Source organism: Balaenoptera borealis (assembly GCF_965194805.1).
Source record: "Balaenoptera borealis genome assembly, chromosome: 12".
NCBI lineage: Eukaryota > Metazoa > Chordata > Mammalia > Artiodactyla > Balaenopteridae > Balaenoptera > Balaenoptera borealis.
Window position 1 is genome coordinate 81994276 of NC_138869.1, and position 23000 is coordinate 82017275.

At 37.4% G+C, this 23000-nt stretch overlaps 3 protein-coding genes across 5 annotated transcripts in view; 1 reads left to right on the plus strand and 2 right to left on the minus strand.

Annotated features, from left to right (window-relative positions):
* The window catches only part of RHAG (Rh associated glycoprotein), a 35765-nt gene extending 21738 nt beyond the window's left edge, over positions 1-14027 (minus strand). The window contains exon 1 of the mRNA XM_082347673.1: positions 851-14027. Within this exon, the coding sequence (XP_082203799.1) occupies positions 851-1013 (163 nt within the window). The 5' untranslated portion in view covers positions 1014-14027. The remainder of the gene's footprint in view (positions 1-850) is intronic.
* The window catches only part of CENPQ (centromere protein Q), a 138555-nt gene that overhangs the window by 81138 nt on the left and 34417 nt on the right, over positions 1-23000 (plus strand). The gene's annotated exons all lie outside the window — the stretch shown is intronic.
* Positions 14171-23000, minus strand: part of LOC309608174 (cysteine-rich secretory protein 2-like) — a 29590-nt gene continuing 20760 nt past the window's right edge. For all 3 annotated transcript variants that reach the window (XM_082347665.1, XM_082347663.1, XM_082347664.1), the window contains 4 exons: positions 22184-22329; positions 21356-21453; positions 17042-17130; positions 14171-14792 (listed from right to left, as the gene is read on the minus strand). In XM_082347665.1, coding sequence (XP_082203791.1) covers positions 14665-14792; positions 17042-17130; positions 21356-21453; positions 22184-22329 — 461 coding nt within the window. In that variant the 3' untranslated portion in view covers positions 14171-14664. The remainder of the gene's footprint in view (positions 14793-17041; positions 17131-21355; positions 21454-22183; positions 22330-23000) is intronic.

The following is a 23000-nucleotide window of genomic DNA, read 5'->3' on the forward strand; positions in this document are numbered from 1 at the left end:
CAAAAATAATTTAATAAATTAATAAAATTTAACATTTAATAAATAATAAATACTAAAATTATTTGTGCCTCACTGAAAAAACAGTCTATATAACAGGATTATATTACAACCTCCCTCCCTGGTTAACAAGGTGATGAATATGCCTGGCTCATAGTAAGCAGTCAGTAAATGGTAGTTATTATTTTTACACTAAGTGTTTCATAGCCTGCCTATCCAAACTTGAAACTAAATCCCTTCTTTCCTCCAGTCGCCATTCCCAGGGAAGGGTCCTGCTTTTAAAATATGTCAGGTGCTCACACGTTTCTTCTCATCTCAGAGGAACAAACGGTCTTCCTTTCAGAATATTATAAAACCTTAAGTACATCATTTACATCCTATATCATCCTTAATACCCCTTCTTATGCCTTAAGGCCCTTACATGAATTCCTTCTCAATATTCCATTTTGTTTCTACTCTTTCTCCTCCAAAGTTAACTTTGAGTCTTTTTTTTTGGGGGGGGGAGGCGGATATTTTTATACCTTGCAGAACTAGTGATGAAGGGAAAAATAAGGTCATTTAGCAGCATGTAGGCAACACAAAACATTGATCAATTATTTACATTTTCAGCTTCTTGTTCTGATATTTTAATAAACACAGATTCTACCCAAACACATTAACTACAGAGACCAGATGCCCCAGCATAAACTTATAACAACCTTAGCGCTCAGAACTATCACATAATTCTATAAGGAGCTCCCATGTAGAGTGCTAGGGGTTACAGTATTTACAGACCTCACATTCTGAGAACCTAAAATGGGTCCACATTCTGAGAACCCAAAAATGTACAATAAGAAGCAGATTGCTTACTCACGAGGATACAAGTCAAGGTATCTGTCCACATCCACGGTAGGTGACTTGGTGCTGTTGGGCTGCTGGGAAAAGTTCTGATCCGTTTCATACTGAACAAATAATCCAAATAAAACAATCATGGCAACTTCCAGGCCAATGGCCATGAGAGGGAATGTGAACCTCATGTTTGTGGCAAAGGACAGAGGCACACTGAGGGCTTCGCGGTCTGTGGGAGGTTGATAAGGACAGAGGGGCTGCTCTGTGTGTAGAATTAAGCTGCATGCTCAAGGCACTCCAGTGACATTGCAAGAAAAAAAATGGGCAAGACTGGTGAAAACGCCCCATCCACTGGAGTGAATTATGCTCTGTAATCAAACTGTTGTAAATGCTGGTTTGAAGAAAATACAATATAGATTGAAAGAAGCCAGCTGATGGAAATGATCTATTGCACACAAGTGTCTAGACTCTTTTTTCCCCCTTTTTATTACATTTTTAAATTAAAAAATTTTTAATTATTTTAAAAAATTTTTATTGGAATATAGTTGATTTGCAATGTTGTGCTGTACAACAAAGTGAATCAGCTATACATATATATATCCACTTTTTTTTTTTTTTTAAATGAAAGCTTCTTTATTTATTTATTTTTGGCTGTGTTGGGTCTTCGTTTCTGTGCGAGGGCTTTCTCTAGTTGCGGCGAGCGGGGTCCACTCTTCATCATGGTGCGCAGGCCTCTCACTATCGCGGCCTCTCCCGTTGCGGAGCACAGGCTCCAGATGTGCAGGCTCAGTAGTTGTGGCTCACGGGCCCAGTTGCTCCGCGGCATTTGGGATCCTCCCAGACCAGGGCTCGAACCCGTGTGCCCTGCATTGGCAGGCAGACTCTCAACCACTGTGCCACCAGGGAAACCCTCCACTCTTTTTAAGATTCTATTCCTGTGTAGGTTATCACAGAGTACTGAGTAGAGTTCCCTGTGCTATACAGTAGGTTCTTATTAGTTATCTATTTTATATATAGTAGTGTGTATATGTCAATCCCAATCTCCCAATTTATCCCTCCCCCCACTTTTCCCCTTGGTAACTGTAAGTTTGTTTTCTACATCTGTGACTCTATTTCAGTTTTGTAAATAGGTTCATTTGTACCATTTTTTAGATTCCACATATAAGCGATATCATATGATACTTGTATTTCTCTGTCTGACTTACTTCACTCAGTATGACAATCTCTAGGTCCGTCCATGTTGCTGCAAGTGGCATTATTCCTAGTGTCTAGACTCTAATGTAACTTTAATTCAGCAGAAACTTGGTGCTAATTGTATGACAGGCACTGAGCTGGGCTCTCTAGGAGACACAAAAGTAAGCAAAGTATAGAATGGGTCTATTAACTTCCTTGAGGAAGTTAATCTAGTTGGGAAGACAGAAATGTAAGCAAGTGATCATATAAAAACAGATAAGTAATATAACAGTGTTTGTAAAAGTATTGGGGAACATAAATAAGGCAGCAATTCATTTTGTCTTGGCCCAAGAACACTACTAGCACATGAAATGCTATGGATGGAGGCATTAAAAAAATAAATAGGCTTTACCAGTAAAACAGAAAGAGGGACTAGCATAAGGCTTGGAAGAACATGGCATATTTGAGGAATAGCAGTTCGTTAAGTAAAGCTGGGAGAAATGGGGAGGGACCAGGTGTGGGGTAGCTGGTGATAAAGTTGTAATGGTAGCTGGGCTGGATTATAAAGGGTCTTGCATTCAGTATTAAGAATGCTAAATAGGCTTCCCTGGTGGCGCAGTGGTTGAGAGTCAGCTTGCCAATGCAGGGGACGCGGGTTCGAGCCCTGGCCTGGGAAGATCCCACATGCCGCGGAGCAACTGGGCCCGTGAGCCACAGTTACTGAGCCTGCGCGTCTGGAGCCTGTGCTCCACAACAAGAGAGGCTGCGATAGTGAGAGGCTCGCGCACCGCGATGAAAAGTGGCCCCCGCTTGCCACAACTAGAGAAAGCCCTTGCACAGAAACGAAGACCCAACACAGACATAAAAATAAAATAAATTAATTAATTAATTAAAAAAAAAAGAATGCTGCATATATACAATGGAATATTACTCAGCCATAAAAAAGAACAAAATAATGCCATTTGCAGTGACACGGAAGGACCTAGAAATTATCATACTGAGTGAAAGATAGCACCACAGGAGTGGGTTCAGATGGTTAACTTCGGGGACACACGTGTACGTCCCCCACTTTGATTTCTGGTTTTGCAGTGGCCCAAAGGGTGCTTGTGATAACTCCAACAGATCATAAAGGCAAAGTACTTACGCTGATAAACTCTACACAAGGTTGTAAAAAACCAAGTAACAGGGAATTCCCTGGCAGTCCAGTGGTTAGGACTGAGCTTCCACTGCAGAGGGCCTGAATTCCAAATTTGATCCTTGGTCGGGGAACTAGGATCCCATATGTATCTAGTGAAGAAAAGAAAAAGTTTTCCTGTCCCCAAAAAGGCTCTTTCCACCTCTCAGGGCTATAGCTGGGGGACCCTGTGTTTCCTCATCATCCTACATGGCTGTGGAATTATTTCCCAGAATATTACCACCGAGCTGGGTTACAGGACCAGAGTGAGCACCAGCACACCCAAAGCAGCTGTCTGAGGTGTAGGCCCTTGTCTTAAGCCAAGGGTTCTTAACATTTCTGTGCTATGGACACTTTTGGCAGTTTGTTGAAGCCTCTGAATTTCTTCTCGAAATATTTCTTAAATGTACAAAATAACATGCATAGAATTATCAAGGTAACCAGTTGCATTGAAATTCATTGATCAAAATATAATAAAATCCAAAAGTCTGATGTAGATGCTTCTTCATAATATAGAAAATAACAAGATCTAGTGGCATTTCTAATAACTAGCATAACTTCAAAGTAGGAGTAGGAGTATAAACAATTATTACTCATTATTTTAAGATATTTGGAACAAGAATAATATGAGAGAAAATTATTGGGGATGTCTATTGGTGACAAAGTCATAAAACTACTAATGGAAATACTGAATTTCAATTAAATGCACTTTTTTCTCTGCTCAAGTACATGGACCACCTGCACTCTATCCATGGAACCCTGGTTAAAAATGTCTGTTTTGGGGACTTCCCTGGTTGCACAGTGGTTAAGAATCTGCCTGCCAATGCTGGAGGACACAGGTTCGAGCCCTGGTCCGGGAAGATCCCACATGCCATGGAGCAACTAAGCCCGTGCATCACAACTACTGAGCCTGCGGTCTAGAGCCCACGAACCACAACTACTGAGCCCGCGTGCCACAACTACTGAAGCACGCGCCTAGAGCCCATGCTCTGTAACAAGAGAAGCCACCGCAATGAGAAGCCCGTGCACCACAATGAAGAGCAACTCCTGCTCGCCACATCTAGAGAAAGCCCGCGCGCCGCAACGAAGACCCAAAGCAGCCAAAAAAAAAAAAGTCCGTTTTAAATTTGGCCTTACTTCCCCTTTGTTTCAATGTAATTTTACCTCAGGAATCTCCTCATCATTTCTTGTCCTTGGTAATTCTCATGGACACCTTAGTTTATAGCAATAAATCTCCTTAACTCTACATCCCAGGGACAATTAGAGGAATATTAGTCAAAATCTTCCTAGGAGATACTGTGCACCTTAGAAAAGTTAATTCAACATCCCTCATATGATCGGCGTTGCATAAGAAGAGCTAGAGGACCTGTGAAGTGATCCTTAACAAAGACAGTAAAACTAACTTTGCCAAGTAGAAGAGAACTCTATAGATAGATAATAAACTTGAGGCTCAGAGAGTTTAAGCAACTTGCTCAAGGTTGCACAGCAGGTAGAAGGCAGAGCTTGGCCAGACATGTCTGTCCAATTTCCTAAATTTAACTTCTTTCAGCTAAACCATTTCATTTTCTATGTAAGATAATTTAGGTTCCTGCTGATCTCAAGGTACTGAAAAATGTCAAAGAATCTTCTGAAATATTAAAGGAAGACATTTCCAATTTTAGCTCTGTCTTCTGTTTATTATATTTTATTTTACTTTAATTTGGAAGGTACTATCAAATTAAGATAGATGTCAACTTTCTTACTTGGGGCACTCTTTTTCCCAGTGAGGACATCTAGATAATAGAGAATATTTTATGTTTGCATATAGTTATTCGACAGATGTCCCCAAACTTTGTCCCTGATACATAATGGCTTTATTACAGAATACTAAAAATTGCTATGAACTTCAAACTTTGCACTGAGAAAAAAAAATATGCCCTATGTACTTTTCAAATCAAAAGATATGAAAACTACATTTCTATCCTGTTGAGGACTGTTATACACTTATATATTATATATTTAAAATATAATTCTATATTTATTTAAATGTAGTTTTTACTATGGAAAGAGTGGGGATCACTAACATGTATTTACCCCTGCCTGTTAAATGGATGAATCTCATCAACCAATGATCAGGTACAAAGAATCTTCAAATCTGATCATTACTATGGGTTAAGTGTTGAGCCACAGTTGACATTCTATAAAAACATCCCCTTTTTAAGGAGGTCACTCCTTGCTGCCTCAAAAATTTTCAGTCTAGCTTTTGGCTATTATGAGAAATGCTGCAATGAACATTTACATACAAGTTTTTGTTGTAGATATACTTTTTTTTCTTTTGGGGATATATTGAGGAGTGGGATTTCTAGGTCTAAGACTAATCATTTGAAGAACTGCCAGGCAATTTTCCAAAGTGGCTGCACCATTTTATGTTCCCACCAGAAGTGTATGAGGAGTCTGATTTCTCCACATCCTCATCCACAGTTGCTGTTGTCTGATTTTTTGACCCAGCCATTCATTCTAGTGCTATGACCTCGTGGCTTTGATTTGCATTTCCCTGATGACTAATGACGTTGAATATCTTTTCATGTGCTTTGACTATTTGTATATCTTAAAGAAATGTCTATTCAGATCCTTTGCTCATAATTTTTTTTAAAGTGTTGTTGAATTGCACCCGTCCAGGTTCTTGACAAAACTCTGTTGCTAACTCACAGACCATAAAGTGAATCTCAAACTGCCTTTGTCACCATTTTGCTCATCTTTAATGTGGCAGTGAGGACTCCTTTTCCATCTCAAGAAGTTGTAAAGACTAGATGAGAGAGAATATACTGCAGGTACTTTATCAATCAAAAAGAGATGTGAAACCTAGGTTATTAAAAAGCTAACAAAGTGGCAAATGTATGGGGCAGTTTGGGGGAGAAATTTGAAACCTTGCTTTAAGGACAATAAATTGGAAAAATGAAGGCATACTATTTAACTAATAAAGCCACTAAAGTGTTTATATCCTATCAACATTAGGAATCAGAAGAGATTTTTAAATTTTTAATTTTGAATAATTTTAGGTTTAGAATAATAACTTAAGATTTATCTCTATTGCAAAGATAACAGAGAGTTCATTATGACCCTCCATTCAGTTTTTTTCTAATGTTGACATCTAACATCATCATAGTACAATGATCAAAACCAGGAAATTAACACTGGTACAATACTATTAGCTCCAGACTTTTTTGCTAGTGTCCTTTTTCTGTTCCAGGGTTCAATCCGCGGTCCCATATTGCATTTAGTTATCGTGCCTTCTTAGACTCTGATGTTTTCGAAGAGTACTGCTCAGATATTTTGCAGAATGTTCCTCAAGTTGGGTTTGCCTGATGTTTTCTCATGATTAGACTGGGGTTATGGATTTTAGGGTTAACTACTCCAGAGGTGAACTGCCCTTCTCCTCCTAACATATCACGGAGTATGAGATATGGATATGTTTTATCACTGGTGATGTTAACCTTGGTTACTTGGTTAAGGTGAAGAAGAGTTTTAATGTTGAAAAATATTCATTCTCCACAGTCTTGCCAAGAAAGGATTAGGTCCCAAACATGTTTCCCTAAATTCACTCATAATAAAATGCAGTAGCTGCAATTCCACTGTACAAAACTAAAATATAGAACAAAAGAGAAGGAGGTGATAGTAGAGGAGAAGGGTGGGGACAGAAACTTGTATCTGGGTTCCAGGGAGATCCCGCCTGATTAGGGTCCTGGCCGTTAGGCCCAAGGGAGGGTACAGCTAAAATGAAAGGGAAGTCGTGTAAACCAGGCACGGTCTTGAGCAAGCTGCTTTCCAAAGATAAGGTTAGAACTGAAGGGCCTCCCAGAAAGTATGGCAGGACTTTTTTTTTTTCCTCCCGGAACTTGGTTCTTTCCCCATTGCGTTTTATCAAGGTACATCAGCGTACTGGGCTTCAGGCACTAATGTGTCTTTCCAGTAAGCGTTTACTGACCTTTAAAACATCCACTGGCACCTGATAGCTGCCAGGCTGTTTACACAGGTTAATTATTATCCTTGAAACAGTCCATCAAGGTAGGTTTGTTTCTTATTGTCATTGTACAAATGGGAAAGCCAAGAAACTAAATCACTCCCAAAATCTAACAGCACCTAGAAAAGTTCCAGGACTCAATTAAAATGCAAGTCTGTCTGACTCTGACACCATTGTTCTTTTTCTTCGGCTAATTGTCGTTGGCGCTCCTTTACTAAGTCTTTCGGGTATTACTTACCCTAATGAGAATGATTTTAGAGGCTTAGAGGAGATGAAAGCTGGAATGGAGTGGGTTGAGGAGAAAAATGGGAAAGTCTAAATGAAGGAATTAATAAAGACAAAAAAGTGAAATTTTCCTGTGAAGGAAAAAAAAAAAAGCTTTTCGTGTGAGCAAAAGGAATTGGGCTCCAGAGCATGGGTGCCATGGTTGGCCTTGGATGGAGCAAGGACAGTTTTCCCATTTGAACAGGAGGGAAAAAGGTAAATATAAGTACATATGCCTGATGGATACCATTTCTTCCAGTATTATAAGAAAGAAGGTCTTTAGATAAAGAAAACACGTTTTGTTCTTTTTGGTTTTGCCAGACAATATTTCACATGACTTTTCCTTCTTTGCACATGAATGATTTTTATTGGCCATGGTATCCCATTCTCTAGATCAGAAGTCTGTGCCAATACTATATTAAAGAAAAAAAAATGAAGAATATGTGACAGAGATCTTATGTGGCTCACAAATCCTAAAAATTTTACTATCTTGACCTTTACAAAAGAAGTTCATCAAATAGAGAGCAGACTTGTGGTTGCCAAGGGGGAGAAGTTGCGGGGGAGAGGGAGGGATTGGGAGCTTGGGATTAGCAGATGCAAACTATTATATAGAGAATGGACAAACAACCAGATTCTACCTTATAGCGCAGGGAACTATATTCAATATCCTGTGATAAACCAAAATGGCAAAGAATATGAAAAAAGCATATCTATATATGCATAACTGAGTCAATTTGCTGTACAGCAGAAATTGACACAACATTGTAAATCAGCTAGACTTCAATAAAAATTTAAAAAAATTTGTTGACTCCTCCTGTAGACATCCCATAAGGTCTTTACTCAGTTCCTTCCTGATGTAGATTTAAGCACGTAGGCTATTTTCAGCCTTTTTAAAAATATTTTACGATTCCATGCAATACTGCAATCATATCATTTTGTTCGGACATTTTCACACACATAAAGTAAATATAGCTATTGAAGAATTTCCCAGAAGTGAAGTTGCTGATCAAAGAATATGTGCATTTAAAAAATCGTCAAATTGTCCTCAAATTTGTGCTAATGTGTACTCCCATAAGAAAGTGATTGCTTTCTTCCCTTACCCTGGGTACTATTAAACTTTAAATTCTCATCAATGTGATATATGAAAAATGTTAAGTTTTCATCCTCTATATCTATATATAAAGCCAGGCCTCCTTACATATGTTATTGGTGATTGTATTTATTTTCTTATCATCTGATAAGGACTTCTGCCTATCTTTCTATTGGATTTTCTTATTTTTGTTGTTTTGCAGTAAGACTTGGCAAGTTGCAGAAATTATCCCTCTGATGGTCACATAATTTTTTTTTGTCTTTTCTCATATTTTTTTTTATTATTGAGTTATGCAATTAATGTTCCTTCTTCCTTCCTTCTTTCCTTCCTTTCTTTTTGTACATTGGTTTGACTTGACCCCACTGATGACTTTCATGTTGCCTTTGAGTTGGTTATCCTCTCCAGCTCTAGTTCAACCTAAAGCTTGGCAAGTCAGCATCCTAACTCACAACTCCAAGTTGCCAATAAAAAAGCTGAATCAAATGTGCATCCCTGATAATAATGATGACCTCCTGTCCTGGAGTTCTTTATATTTAGAAAACATTATAAAACCTGCCCACATTGTTTTAAGATGTTGAGGAGATCCATACCTTCCATAAAGTCAGGCTTTCCCAATGCAACTAATCAGTACATATGGGACATAGTAGATCCTCAATATATATTTAATATATTTTTGAATGAAAGACTATCCTTTTTTTTTTTACCAGAGATATGCATAATGGTATTGGATATTCAGTTGGATATTCAATTATAAATATAATGATGTATATCAATGCTCAGAGTTGCCTTTTAACTTCAATGTTCTTGTTCCATCAAATAAATATATTGTGGTATGTTCCTTTATGCTACATTTTTAGACACTGTTACTTTCTCTTTCAATTTTATAGGCACCAAACAACCAATATATCAACTTAACATTTTAAAACAATAAACATCGTATTAAGGAGAGAGAGAGAGGACTTGGGAATCAACTAAACTTTCAGTATTCCTTTATGTATGTTTCTTCCTTGTATTTACTATGTTTCAAAGGGAAGCTGGCTCTTATTTCCTCTTCCCCACAGAAACAGTAGCGATGGTCCATGTTTACCAAAAAGGTGGAGCCGACACTATTCTCTTTTTTTTGTTAAATTAGAGAGCAGGTAGTGTTCTTTCACGTACAATTTTAGCAAGAAGTACATTAAGGAATTCTTTGGCAACACATCCTTCTGGTAAAGAACCCTTTGGATTCTGAAAAAATCTGTGTCAGTCTCACAAAATACATTCCTGTAGCAATTAATGAGTTATTTTTTCATTCATTTACTTATTTGTTCATGTATCCATTTATTAAATTGCTACTAATTTGTAGCTAATGTTGAGCAGAGTACTGGGTGTGGGTTACTGAACAGAGTTCTAGTTAAACATAGACCAAATTTAACAATGAATAAGGATATACTTGGGGAGATGCCAAAAAATCAAAGCAGATAATCTTTTGAGGGATTGATACTGAATAAGGAAATAGGTAATGAAGGCAAATATGATTATGGTAGAGAGGTAAGCAATGATGATATTTAAGAATAAGTGTAGTTTTAGTGAAACACTTACTGAAATTGGACTCAGGGAACCTGGGTTTAGAATCAATGTTAGACTTGTAACTTGCACTAATTACTTCTGTAACCTCTTTCAGGGTTTCAGTGTTCTCATCTCTAAAAAGAGAGTAGGCCATAGAACCTCTGAAGGTCCTTTTAAGCTCTGGTTCTTCATATTTGCAGGGTTGAATATACCAAAAAATCCATCTGGAATTTAAAAATAAAAATAATAACATAAGAAATAGAAAAGGAGTTTAGAAACAACTCAACACAACAAACATCCCCTGAACATCAAATATTGTTCTACAGGGTGCTGAGTGTTTAGGGGACATAAGAGAAAAGTCGTCCATAACTCCAAGGAGCTTGTATAACCTGATTGGGTTGATAAGTCAAATATTTTAAATATAAGAAGATAAGAAAAATATTTTAAATCATAGGAATTTCCCACAGGTTAATATCAAGCTTTCCAGATTTTCTGGTTCCTTCCATTTGTCATGTCAGTCACCTTATATGGCTCTCCTTCCTCATCATTTTTCAAGATTAACTGATAGCTATCAACTGACAGTAATTTCATGATCATTTTCAAAAGGTTTTCAGTATTCCCCACGCATCTGGATGATCCATTTGTGTCTCCTTAGAGATTGAATTATTCCTTTCCTCCTTCAGGTAATTGCACAGGCATAGAGAATTTAAAGATTCATTTCTTTGATTGAAAAAAATGATAGGCGTTACACAGTAATCTGTCTCTCTGACATCCATTTACATTATACTCTTCAGTCCTTTCCACTTCTTCTCCTGTTTTGACACTTTTGGTGAACCTTTATATCTTATTTTCCAAGCTTCAGCATATTCTGGGATTTAGCACATTCCTTCAATCACTTCCTAGGAATCTAATCTAATATCATGACTGTAGGTATCAACTATACAGAGATGATTTCCAAATTTTTATTTCCATTCTAGACTGAATCCTAGACTCATATATTCAACTGCCACTCCATACCTCCAATCATAATATGCACCAAACAAAAACCAGATTTTCTTCCCAAACCTGTGCTCTTTGCCATATCATAGTAACCTATTTTCTTTTATTTTTTTTGCCTTTTCCTTTTTTTTCCTTCCTTCCTTCCTTCCTCCCTCCCTCCCTCCCTCCCTGCATCTTTTTTTAAAAAATTGAAGCATAACTAATATACAATAAATGCACAAAATCTTAAGGGTATATAGCCACTTTAATTTTTACATATGTGTATAGCTATGAAACCAGCTATACTAATTCCAGAAGTCTCCTTCATGCTCTCACCCAGCCTAATTAGTTCTCTTCAAGTTTTAATTTATTTCTTGTCACCTTTTTTATAACTATAGAACAGGTTGTTAAGATAATAGAAATGGAAGTCAATAGGCTTGAGTCATGATGTAATTTTATAAAATTCTAAGGAGGTATTCCATGCCTGACTACCATTGAACTATTAATACAAGTCTTAAATGTCACATTGTCCAAAGTAAACACATCTCCATGAATATAGAACAAAGAACCTAAGAACTTTGTATAAAACTTTATTTCATTTCCCATTAAATCCTCCGTCTGAATGCATTTTTCATCCAAACTGTCAATTAATTTCAGTCTAGATCAGGAAACAGCATTGTGTATTCCCTAAAAGCGTGAGGGTTGAGTCTGTGCTCTGATGTTGGGTGGCAGTCCCTATCAGAACAAAATACTTCACCCTACTGTCCCTGTTCACTCACCTGCAAAACGCAGACAAAAGGACTATTGCGAGGATAAAGTGCAAAAAATGAACGTAAAAAAATCAGCATATCACCTGGAATGTAGAATGTTTTCTAATTAACTTTGGTAGCACTAAGGTGAAACAGAGAAGTAAATTAGAATTTACTGAGCACCATTAGTCTCTCTTACTCCTAAATATCTTACATGCGTTATTTCACTTACAAAAGAGAAACATGATCTCAATGTGAAATGGCGAAATCAGTACCTGATGACATTTCAATATTCTATACATAGATCCAGAGTACATTTTATAATCGTATTTCCCAGTACTAGGGGGTTTGGTTTTAAGACAGTTTCCATCAGTTGTTTTCATGTATGTGTGTGCATGTATGTGACAGGGAAGAGAGCGTTCCCTTCTGCCTGCTATTGAAAGAGCCATAAACCCTACACTTTTCACCCAACTGCTACTGGGTGCCCCCAGGGATTTTCTCACGTGTGCTAACAGATCCTGTTACCTCCCCCATAGCATCTGCTCTTTGTCTACTTTTCTACCCCACCTTGTTTCACAGATCTGGGACTCTAAGGATTCTGATGCTTGGGGACTCTCTGTGAACATGTTTCCAGTAGCTCCAGATCTCAAAGATGAGTTTGTCTTCTGGACGCCACTGAAGTGACTGCTCGCCAGCTACTACCGTCTTTGTTGCTGGCTGCTAACCTTGCCGGGATAAGGATTAATACCTCATGGGGCCAACGTGAAACCGTTTTTTTCTGGAACTTTTTTTTTTAAATTTCTAATTAGCATCACATCGATTTAAATTTATTTATTTATGTATTTTGTATTTTGGCTGCATTGGGTCTCCATTGCTGCACACGGGCTTTCTCTAGTTGCGGCGAGCGGGGGCTGCTCTTCGGTGCGGTGCGTGGGCTTCTCATTGCGGTGGCTTCTCTTGTTGCGGAGCACGGGCTCTAGGTGCACGGGCTTCAGTAGTTGTGGCACGTGGGCTCAGTAGTTCTGGTTCGCAGGCTCGGTAGTTGTAGCGCCTGGGCTTACCCATGTCCCCTGCATAGGCAGGCGGATTCTTAACCACTGCGCCACCAGGGAGGTCCCTGGAACTTTCTTTAACTCAAAGCCACTATGTGTTTCATTTAAAAGTGGTTAAGACTACATTTTGTTGTTACATTTTACGAATAATTTTTATCATCCCAAAGAATGGTTTGTGTCCCTAGTGACTCTGGGAACCCTTATGTTCTTAATCCTCCAGTTTCAAAAATTATCCATGCAGGAGGGCAGGAATTCCTTCTGTTCTGTTCACTATTTCTCTAACACCTCTATGTATATGTGAAAAACTACAAATTCACACTAATACCTCCAATTCCAATGCAACAACACAGGGTTTAATCCTGTATTCCTTCTTTCCATGTGTGTAAAGCCTTTCTCCAACAGTGAGAATCCTGGCTCCATTATTTATATTTATTTGTGTGTTTGTAGGATACATAGTAGTTTCAGAATTACTAATCCATGTGTCTATATTAAAAACAAACAAAACAAAATCTTATTGACTAGAGTTGAACATTTGTTTATATAAATATAGAAGACATACAGTCCAAATATGACATTCAAACAGTTGAATTGATTCTTTTTTCCCACCCTTTATGGTGATTATTTGATCTATGTGCAATACAATTTATTTTATTCTTGTTTTTATTTCATTTTGGATTTTTCTCCCCACCCTTGTTGATGATATTTTATTTTAAAGAGTATGTGAAACAAAATTCACAAGCTGAAACTATATAAAAGGAAATAGAGAAGTGTCACACCCCACCCATTTTCTCCTAGCCTTCTGACACCCTCCATCCTGCCCAACCCGTTCTCACCCACCCACTCTATATAACCAATCTCATTAGTTTCTGGTATATATTTCCCATGTTTCATGTACATTTTGCATAAATGTGAAATTGCATGTGTATTTCTGTATTTACTATTCTTTTTATACAAAAGGTAGGATATCAAACCAGTGCGGAAGGGAGCAAAATGTCAAAAAGCAAAAAGCAAAATGAGAATACAACTGATTCCTTTTTGTTATTGTTAAAATTTAATTTTTAAATTTTAAAATTTTTTTATTTTTTGGCCGTACCACACAGCTTGTAGGATCTTAGTTCCCTGACCAGGGATCGAACCCTGGCCCCCTGCAGTGGCAGTGCAGAGTCCTAACCAATGGATTGCCAGGGAATTCCCAAAATTTAATTTTATAGGCAAATGTTTTCGGAAATTTTGCTCTGTCTAATCATATATTGGGCTAGTCTAGCTGGGGTTATATATTAATATTATAAAATATGACTCAAGAATCACATCCATGTGTTTGCTTAGATAAATTCTTTATTTTAAAAGCTGTTTGCTTTTATTTAAAGAGGATGTCATAAGACAAAGGTAGATGTCAATCTTTGAATTCATTCTTTAACCATGTAAAAAGTCTTAGAGTAGGAATGACAATGTTACAGTCTTTTTTTTTTTTTTTTGGCATGTTGTTTCAGGAAACATGTAATTCTTTATTTTAATCCAAAGTTCTAGTGACTAAGTCCTGTGGTTGTACAACTTTCAAAATTCTCAACTTGATTCAGTTAATTAAATGTAAGGTGACAAATTTGTATCAGTCCAAAGTTGTTGTCATAAACTAGCTTACTTTTGTAAATCGTTGTATGAAAGACATCTCTGTAAATATCCTGGAGAAAAAGGTTCCTTACTGTTTGGAATCAAATTTGTAACTAACATGCCTACAATTTCCCTCTTGGTATGTGTCAACTAAATGATGCAGATTTTCTCCACTTAGTCCTGCACAATGCAAATTGGGCATTTCAGTAAATTTTGCCTTCACATAGGCAAGTAGCCTTGCACTTTTCCTTGAGCAATTCCTGTTCACAGCCAGCTGTTTTCTTCAAGGAATCACAGTTACTAAGGAGATCTTCATACTCGCAAGAATTGGCTGTAACAAAAACAAATGTTACCTCATTATCATTTTTCTCAGTAGTGAAAAAACAATCCACATATTCAAAGTGTATGAGTGGGTAAGATTGGACAAACAAGTCAGCGTCACTTACACCACAAGGGGCCTTTCACTTCTTGAGGAACATATGAGGTGCCTTAGTTGAGCTCACTGATTAATCCATCACTTTTTATTTTGAACTTGGTGACATGTTTCTAAAATGAATTGACCTATTTTTCTCCCTTAGCAAAGAGAGTAAAATGAAAATACCTACAGAATCTAATATGGAAGGAGTTACTAGACACATAGAGCTATTTAAACTTAAATTATTTTAAATTAGGCGAAATTAAAAATTTAGTTCCTTAATCTTACCAGCCACAGTGTTCAATGGCCACGTGTGACTAGTGGCTACTTGTAAGATACATGCTGATAGAGAACATCCTTGTCATTTCATCCTATTGGACACACTGCCTCAGACACCAATGCTTTCTTTCAGGAGAAAGTGATTCCAGTGGGAAGATAGAGATGTAAAACAATGATAATATGCCTTCTTTCTTTCTAATGTTTCTTTTTTGGATGTTCTCCAGGGACCCCAAACCCAACAAATCTCAAACTAAACTCATCCTCCTACCCACAGTGGATCCAAGGTGACTATTCTCCTCCCACAATCCCAGGGGAATGGCTCCCTGACTACTCAGTCATTCAGGCCAGGAACTGAATCAATCTGAACTCCTTTTCTACTTCTGACCAGCACCAGCCAGCACTGGTAACAAACACTGGCTATTTTACTTCTTGTCTCTCAGCCCTGTCCATTGTTCTTCATTCATTTTCCCAGTAATGAGGTTAAGACATTCAATTTCTTTTTAGCCCATGTTTTTCAATAGTTTTCTTGCTGACTTCCATCCAATAGTTTCTACATACCATTGCTAGAAAGCTCTTTATCAAACATGATTCTGACCTTGTCACTCTTTTGCTGAAAACCTTTCAATTGAGTGCTTATTGCTAATAGGATAAATTCCAAGCTCCTTAGCTAATATAGCATTCAGCAGAGGTAGAAATATTCCATGTTTTTTTAGCTGATTTTTTTCCTTTCGTTAATTTATAGTTTTGACATCATCAATAGTCTGAATTATAGTTCTATAATTCAGTAAGAAAGAATGTTGACTAAAGGTGAATGCATTTGAAAGGTAAAAATCTCAGGGAATGAGTCAACTCTATTGTTCATAATAATTTTAATAAAAGTATCCCAACTATTAAAAACCAACAGCTATTTTTACTTCAGATCGTGACAACTTTAGAAATGACACATATGACATTTACTTTATTCCCTCCTTTTGCAACAATATCTTTATGGATTCTATGAACCCATATCATATACAGGTTGGATTTTGTCATTAAAAATGTGCACAAAACCATGATTAATTTATAGGGCAAGTGATCATTTATTATGTTAATCACCATGCTTCCAATTATACTATAGAAAAAAATGCAGTAATCAGCATGAGGAACTCATTTGCACAAAAGAAACATTCAGTTTGCCTGTACAGACTGAGACACAATGTGGTCTCACATCCTTAGATTTATACATTTTTATTCTTTCAAAATACTACCTTTGGTGTAATGATACTAACGCTGATGAAATTATTTATCAGAAGCATGAATGTATAGTTATTAATAAGCTCTGTGAGGTCACAGAGACAAATGGATGCTAGATGTTTCATTATCTTACATATGATAATATAGGCATACCTCATTGTATTGCATTTCACTTTATGGTACTTTGCAGATATTGTGTTTTTTACAATTGAAGGTTTGTGGCAACCCTGCATTGAGCAAGCCTATTGGTTCAATTTTTCCAAAAGCATTATTTTTAATTTAATGTACATTGGTTTTTTTTTAGACATAATACTATTGCACACTTCATAGACTACAGTATAGTGTAAACATAGCTTTTATGTGCACTGGGAAACCAAAAAATTTGTGTGACTCGCTTAATAGCCCTATTTTCTTTCTTGCAGTGATCTGGAACAACGTCTCTGAGGTATGCCTGTATTCTTTTCATTACAGAGAATATGTAGGTTATTGAAATGTGTAAAATGTTTACTTAAACACACTCTGTTGGGTAATCTTTTTGTCTTGGCATAAAGATGTTATTTAAATTGGTTACTTTGGGAGATTTCTTTATCCATAAAAAGAAAATTAAACATCAATTCTTGATTATAATAGCAAGTTAATCACTTTAAACTTACTGCATAGTCCACTGTCACAGTTACCAGGGCAACTGGCACAAGGTGTTCCTTGTTGGTAAGGGGTATTCTTTTTACTCACATTATTACCACTGTAATGTAAAATACACACTGTCAAATATTTTTCACTTTACTGTTTAGTTGCCAAGGGCAACATCAGCACTAAATATATATAAGTATATAAGTAATGTTTTTAGTTCTGTTGACAAAACTGAGGGGAATTCCCTGGCGGTCCAATGGCTAGGATTCTGCACTTTCACTGCTGTGGTCCCAGGTTCGACCCCGGTCGGGGAACTAAGATCCCACAAGCCGCACCGCCGGGCCAAAAAAAAAAAAAAAAAACCAACAAAACCAAACTGAAAAATTACAATTCCCAACATGTAATTTACATAACATCCAAATTAAGAAAATACTTCACACACATCGACCCATCCCCTTGACTCTAATTCTTCAGGCTGGGCAGCTACATTGGCATAACTAGTCTAAAGCATTCAGATAACTTTTTTGCAGCAATACACTTTTCATCTCCCAGTAGACTTGGTCAGATTGGTAAGGCCGTGCCCCGCAAAGAGCTAGCTAGGGATAAATATATCCCTTTGAGAGACAGGGAAAGATCCTGGGGCCAGGAGGTTGCAGTATGAAAAAGAATACTCAATATTGCAATATAATTTTATATTTGAAAAAGGATAAATACCCTAATTCCTCTAATATGAACTAGGGGCAGTAAAGCTCCAATATATATATTTTTAATTTCGAGATGGCATTGTGCTATTTAAGTAGTTTGTGGTGTGTGTGTTTGTGGGTCAGGGAGAGCTGGGGAAGGTTTGTGAGTTTCCAGAGGTAGTGCGTGAGAGATTTTTATGTTTACCGAAAAAGGAACGTTAGATTAAAAAGTTTTGATAAATGCCAATAGCCTGAGTGTAGTCAATTACAGTGACTAACTTGTAACTCATCGATGATGATTATCCTATTGGCTGTTAAATTTATCTAATTCATCGGAAAACACATGGGAATGCAAATCTCAGTAGTGTCAAGGGAGCCAAGGGCCCAAAGTGATGTATTTGAATCTGTCTTCCTGCACAGAACATGGCTGTCCATGTGGTAGCCCTTGGAAAAATTGTGACATAGACACAGAAGTGTTCTGGAGGTTCTCTCACTCCCGCTTTCCTCATTATTCACTTCAGCTCTCACTTCAGATGCCTGGTTCCCGATGCCTCCCCTCTCACAGCCAGGCAGTGAGTTTGGATGCATTCTCCAAGGATCTATCGATTTTTTTATTAAGTTATACTTGACACACAATATTCTATTAGTTTCACGTGTACAACATAGTGGTTTGATATTTTTATACATTATGAAATCACCACAATAATTCCAGTTCCCATCTGTACATCCCATGTGGTTTGATGGATTCCTTTAGTGTTATCTTTGGACTTCTTTTTCATTATTTTTTGTGTTTCCATTGTAGGTTTTTGTTTTGTACTTAACGTGAGGTGCATATATATCAGCCTGTATCTATAGCTGTCTGTTTTAAGCTGATAGTCACTTAAGTTCGAAGGCTTTCTAAAAGCACTAAATTTTTACTACCCCCAACTGTTTTATGATTTTTGTGTCATATTTTACATCTTTTTACCTTGTGTAGCCCTTCGCTACTTGTTGCAGTTACAATTGATAGTAGCACTTTTGTCTTTTAAACTTCATACTAGCTTTTTAAGTGGCTAATCCACTGCCATTACTATATATTTGCCTTTATCAGTGAGATTTTTTCTTTCATATGTATTTTCTGTTTCTAGTTGTGGCCTTTTCTTTTCTGCTTAAAGAAGACCCTATAACATTTCTTGTAAGGCCAGTTTAGTGATGATGAACTTCTTCAGTTTTGCTTGTCTGGGAAACTCTTTATCTATCCTTCAATTCTGAATGATAACCTTGCTGAACAGAATATTCTAGGTTGTAAGCTTTTTTTGTTTTTGTTTTTTCAGAACTTTAAATATATCCTACCACTCCCTTCCAGCCTATAAAGTTTCTCCTGGAAATCAGCTGATAGTCTTATGGGGTTTCTCTTTTGTGTGATTAGTTGTTTTTCTCTTGTTGCCTTAGAAATTTCCGCTTTAACTTTTGCCATTTTAATTATGTCTTGGTGTAACTCTAGGTTCATCTTGTTTGGGATTCTCTTAGCTTCCTGTACCTGGATGTCTGTTTCCTTTTTCAGGTTAGGGAAGATTTCAGGCATTATTTTTTTTAAATGTTTTCTGTTCCTTTCTCTCTTTCTTATCTTTCTGGGACCCCTAGATGTTGGTAGCTTGCTGTTGTCCCAGAGGTACCTTAAACTCTCCTCATTTAAAAAAAAATTCTTTCTTCTTTTTGCTGTTCTGATTGGGTGATTTTTCACTATTCTATCTTCCAGATCGCTTATCTGTTCTTCTGTATCATATAATCTGCTATTGATTCTCTCTAGTGTATTTTTTATTTCAGTTCCTATATTCTTCATTTCTGATTGGTTCTTTTATTTTTTAAGTCTTTGCTGAAATTCTTATTGTGTTCTTCCATTATTCTCCCTAGTTCAGTGAACATCCTATAACCATTTCTTTGAACCCTATCAGGTAAATTACTTATCTCCATTTCATTAGAGTTTTTTCCTGGGGTTATATTCTGTTCTTTCATTTGGAACATATTCCTGTCTCCTCATTTTGTTTGAATTTTGTTTTCATTATTATTAAAAAAATTTTTTTTATTGGAGTATAGTTGCTAAATTTTGGGTTTTTTTCTATGATTTAGGCTAAACAGCTACTGCTCTTGGTCTTGAAGGAGTGGCCTTGTGTAAGAGCATCCCCTGTGACTGCTTGTGACTGGTGGCTTTAGCAGACCAGCTTGAACTGGAATGGGCCAGGCTAGAGGAAGTCCCTGGGGAGCACTGTGCTTAAGGCTGCCTTGGTGGGATGGCTAGGGCTGCAGCTGGGAAAGGTGTGGACTGGGGGAGTCCCAGGGGGACCAAACAATGGTGCTCACTGGTGTCTCCGACTCTGGAGAGGGCTCCAGCAGTTCCCTGTTCATTTGGAAGAAGCTCTCAGGATAGTAGATGGATTTTCCTTCTGTATAGTCTGAGCGCTTTTTAAATTGCTGGGTTTTTTTTTGCTGTGTCCCAGGGCAGGTGACTCTGTTCTCAAGCCCCTCAGCTATATCCCTCCTACTGCAGATCGCTGAAATGGGGGTGGGGTTCCCATGCATACAGTGTCTCCATCTTTCCTACTAATTTCTATGTGGTCCTTCTATCTACAGAAGCTGCTAAATCAGCCTTCAGGTCTTCAGGAGCAATTTCTTTATATGTGTAGGTGTAGATTCAGTGTGTGCATGGGAGGAGGTGAGCTCAGGGTCTTCCTAGGCCCGTGTTGTCCTTCCCCAAATGACCTATCTATTCTTTCTACTAAACTCTAATAGCTGTTTTCAGGAAAATGACTTTGGAGGTCATATTTCTCAAACTGGAGACCCATACCCCTGGGTCATCTATAGTATCAAATAAATCCTGTATGAGGCTTGGTTTGGGGCCTCCCTGCCTGTAGTGGTCAAGAACTTCAAATTTTAAAAGAAATTAAGACTAGCAGATATGTTGAGGTTAGGTCTTCAGTTTATCCATAGGATTTGTTGTGGAGAACTTCAAACATTTTGCTTAATGAAAGAGCATGTTTCCTGTTATAAATAAAGACTGTAAGGAATTGTTCATTATGGAGTTTTTTGTGAAAACTTCTGAGAAACAAAAGCTTAAGATGTTTCCTTTTTCTGGACTCTGAAATATATTAAAGATCTCTTGAAAAACCTTGGAGACCCAGAAGAATGAATCATTTCTAATGATAATAACATATGTGGTTTTCAAGATAAGTAAGAATAGGAACGTTTCAGCAGAAAGGGCTGAAATCACAATTTACTATCCCTTATTTTTCACTCCACTACTGCCTCTTGCTTAATCATCAAGCTTCCACCCACCTAGGGTGTGAAATTAGTGAGAACTGACGACATCAAATCTAGAGAAATGCATACTACACGTGCCCACAGAATAACCTTGAGCCCTGGGGAAAGGCAATTGAGAGAAAAGACATGACTTCATAATTGAGGAAAGAGAGTTTCAGCTTTTACTCTTGGAAATGAGAACTTGGTCTCTTCTCTGATAAGTTGAATGTATCTTACCTTAAGCAGTATTTCCAAAGGTTTATCCTTTCTCTTTATTAAAATATGCTTTTTTATTTTGGTTGGTTAAATGTAAGAGTATTTTAAAATATTAAATTGCTGATGGAATTATTGGCATTCGACTTTAAAGTATATACTTACGCAGGACAGTATTGGCAAATATAGAAGTATTTTAGACTCTTCTGATTGGGACAGTAGGCAATTCCACATCCAACACGGAAAGATGAGTACCAAACAAGCTACAAATGCATAAGGGAATACATGAGAGTACATTAAAGAAGAGGGGAAAATACTGAGAAAACAAATAATAGCAAATGTAAAACAAAAGAGTGATTCTTGGGACCTCCTTGGTGGTGCCGTGGTTAGGAATCCGTCAGCCAATGCAAGGGACACGGGTTCCATCCCTGGTCCGGGAAGATCCCACATGCCTCGGGGCAACTAAGCCCACGTGCCACAACTACTGAGCCCGCATGCTACAACTACTGAAGCCCGCGTGCCTAGAGCCTGTGCTCCACAACAAGAGAATCCACTGCAATGAGAAGCCCACGCACCACAACGAAGAGTAGCCCCCGCTCACGGCAACTAGAGAAAGCCTGCGCGCACCAATGAAGACCCAACGTAGCCAAATATTTGAAAAAAAAGTGACTCTTATAGTTTGTAGCCGTACACCTTATGGAAATATTTAAATTACTGAAACAAAGTCACAAACTTTAAAAATATTAAATTTCATGTATATTCACTACTTTATCCATTTATAATGTTGGAAAAGTACAGAGTGTACTTCCTTGCCAAGAATTTTGCAGCCCATGGAAAAAAAAATGACAGTTCTAGATGAAATACCAGCCAAATGCCAGGACTCTATTATACTCAAGCCCTTCCCCCAGATTGAACATTGGAGTTGGTCATCATTAGGAGAAACTTTCTCTGTTAGAGCATTTGTGGTGGAAGTTTTTCATTTGTTCTGGTTACCTGGGTATAATGTCCAACAATTGCACTGGAGCTCTTCGGTCCTTCACCATAGACAAAATTGTGGTGCTCTTCAAACCAGTTTTGGATTACATCTGACCAGGCAGTAGGGTTACTTGACATGTAGAGATTCTCACCACATTTTGTACCTAAGTGTGAACAGATCACTCATGAAGAAAACAAAAAAGCATGCCGTGGCAAGAGAAGTCAACTATATGAACACAAGGATGTTGCCCTTCAAACTCAGTGCCTGTATTTGCTAACTGTTAATACATGAAAAAGATGCTTCCATTCCTTTTCAACTGTAAAGCTGAATAGAAGACAGATCTACCTAGCCCACTGAGGCTGGCCACAATATGCAAACTTTGAATAGGTTGAGAAGACTTTATTCTAACAAGGACCTACTGTATAGCACAGGGAACTATACTCAATATCTTGTAATAACCTATAATGGAAGTGAATGTAAAAATATATATATATATGTATATTTGAATCACTTTGCTGTACACCTGAAACTAACACAACATTGTAAATTAACTATATTTCAAAAAAAATTAAAACCAGACCAAACCAAACAAAATCCTTCTCCCTCTGGATTGTCAAAGATGCATTCTTTTTCATGCTAAATTCTTTACAGGTATAATGTGTGTGCTCTCAGCTTTGTATTGTAAGCTTATGAAAGGCAACAACCAAATTTTATTTTTTCTCTCCTCTTACCCACCCTCAGCAGAGATTTTTCACATATAGGACCCAGAATAAATATTTATGATTATGAATCTGCATAAACTTTGAAAAAAAAAGGTTTATGGGCAGTCTTTAA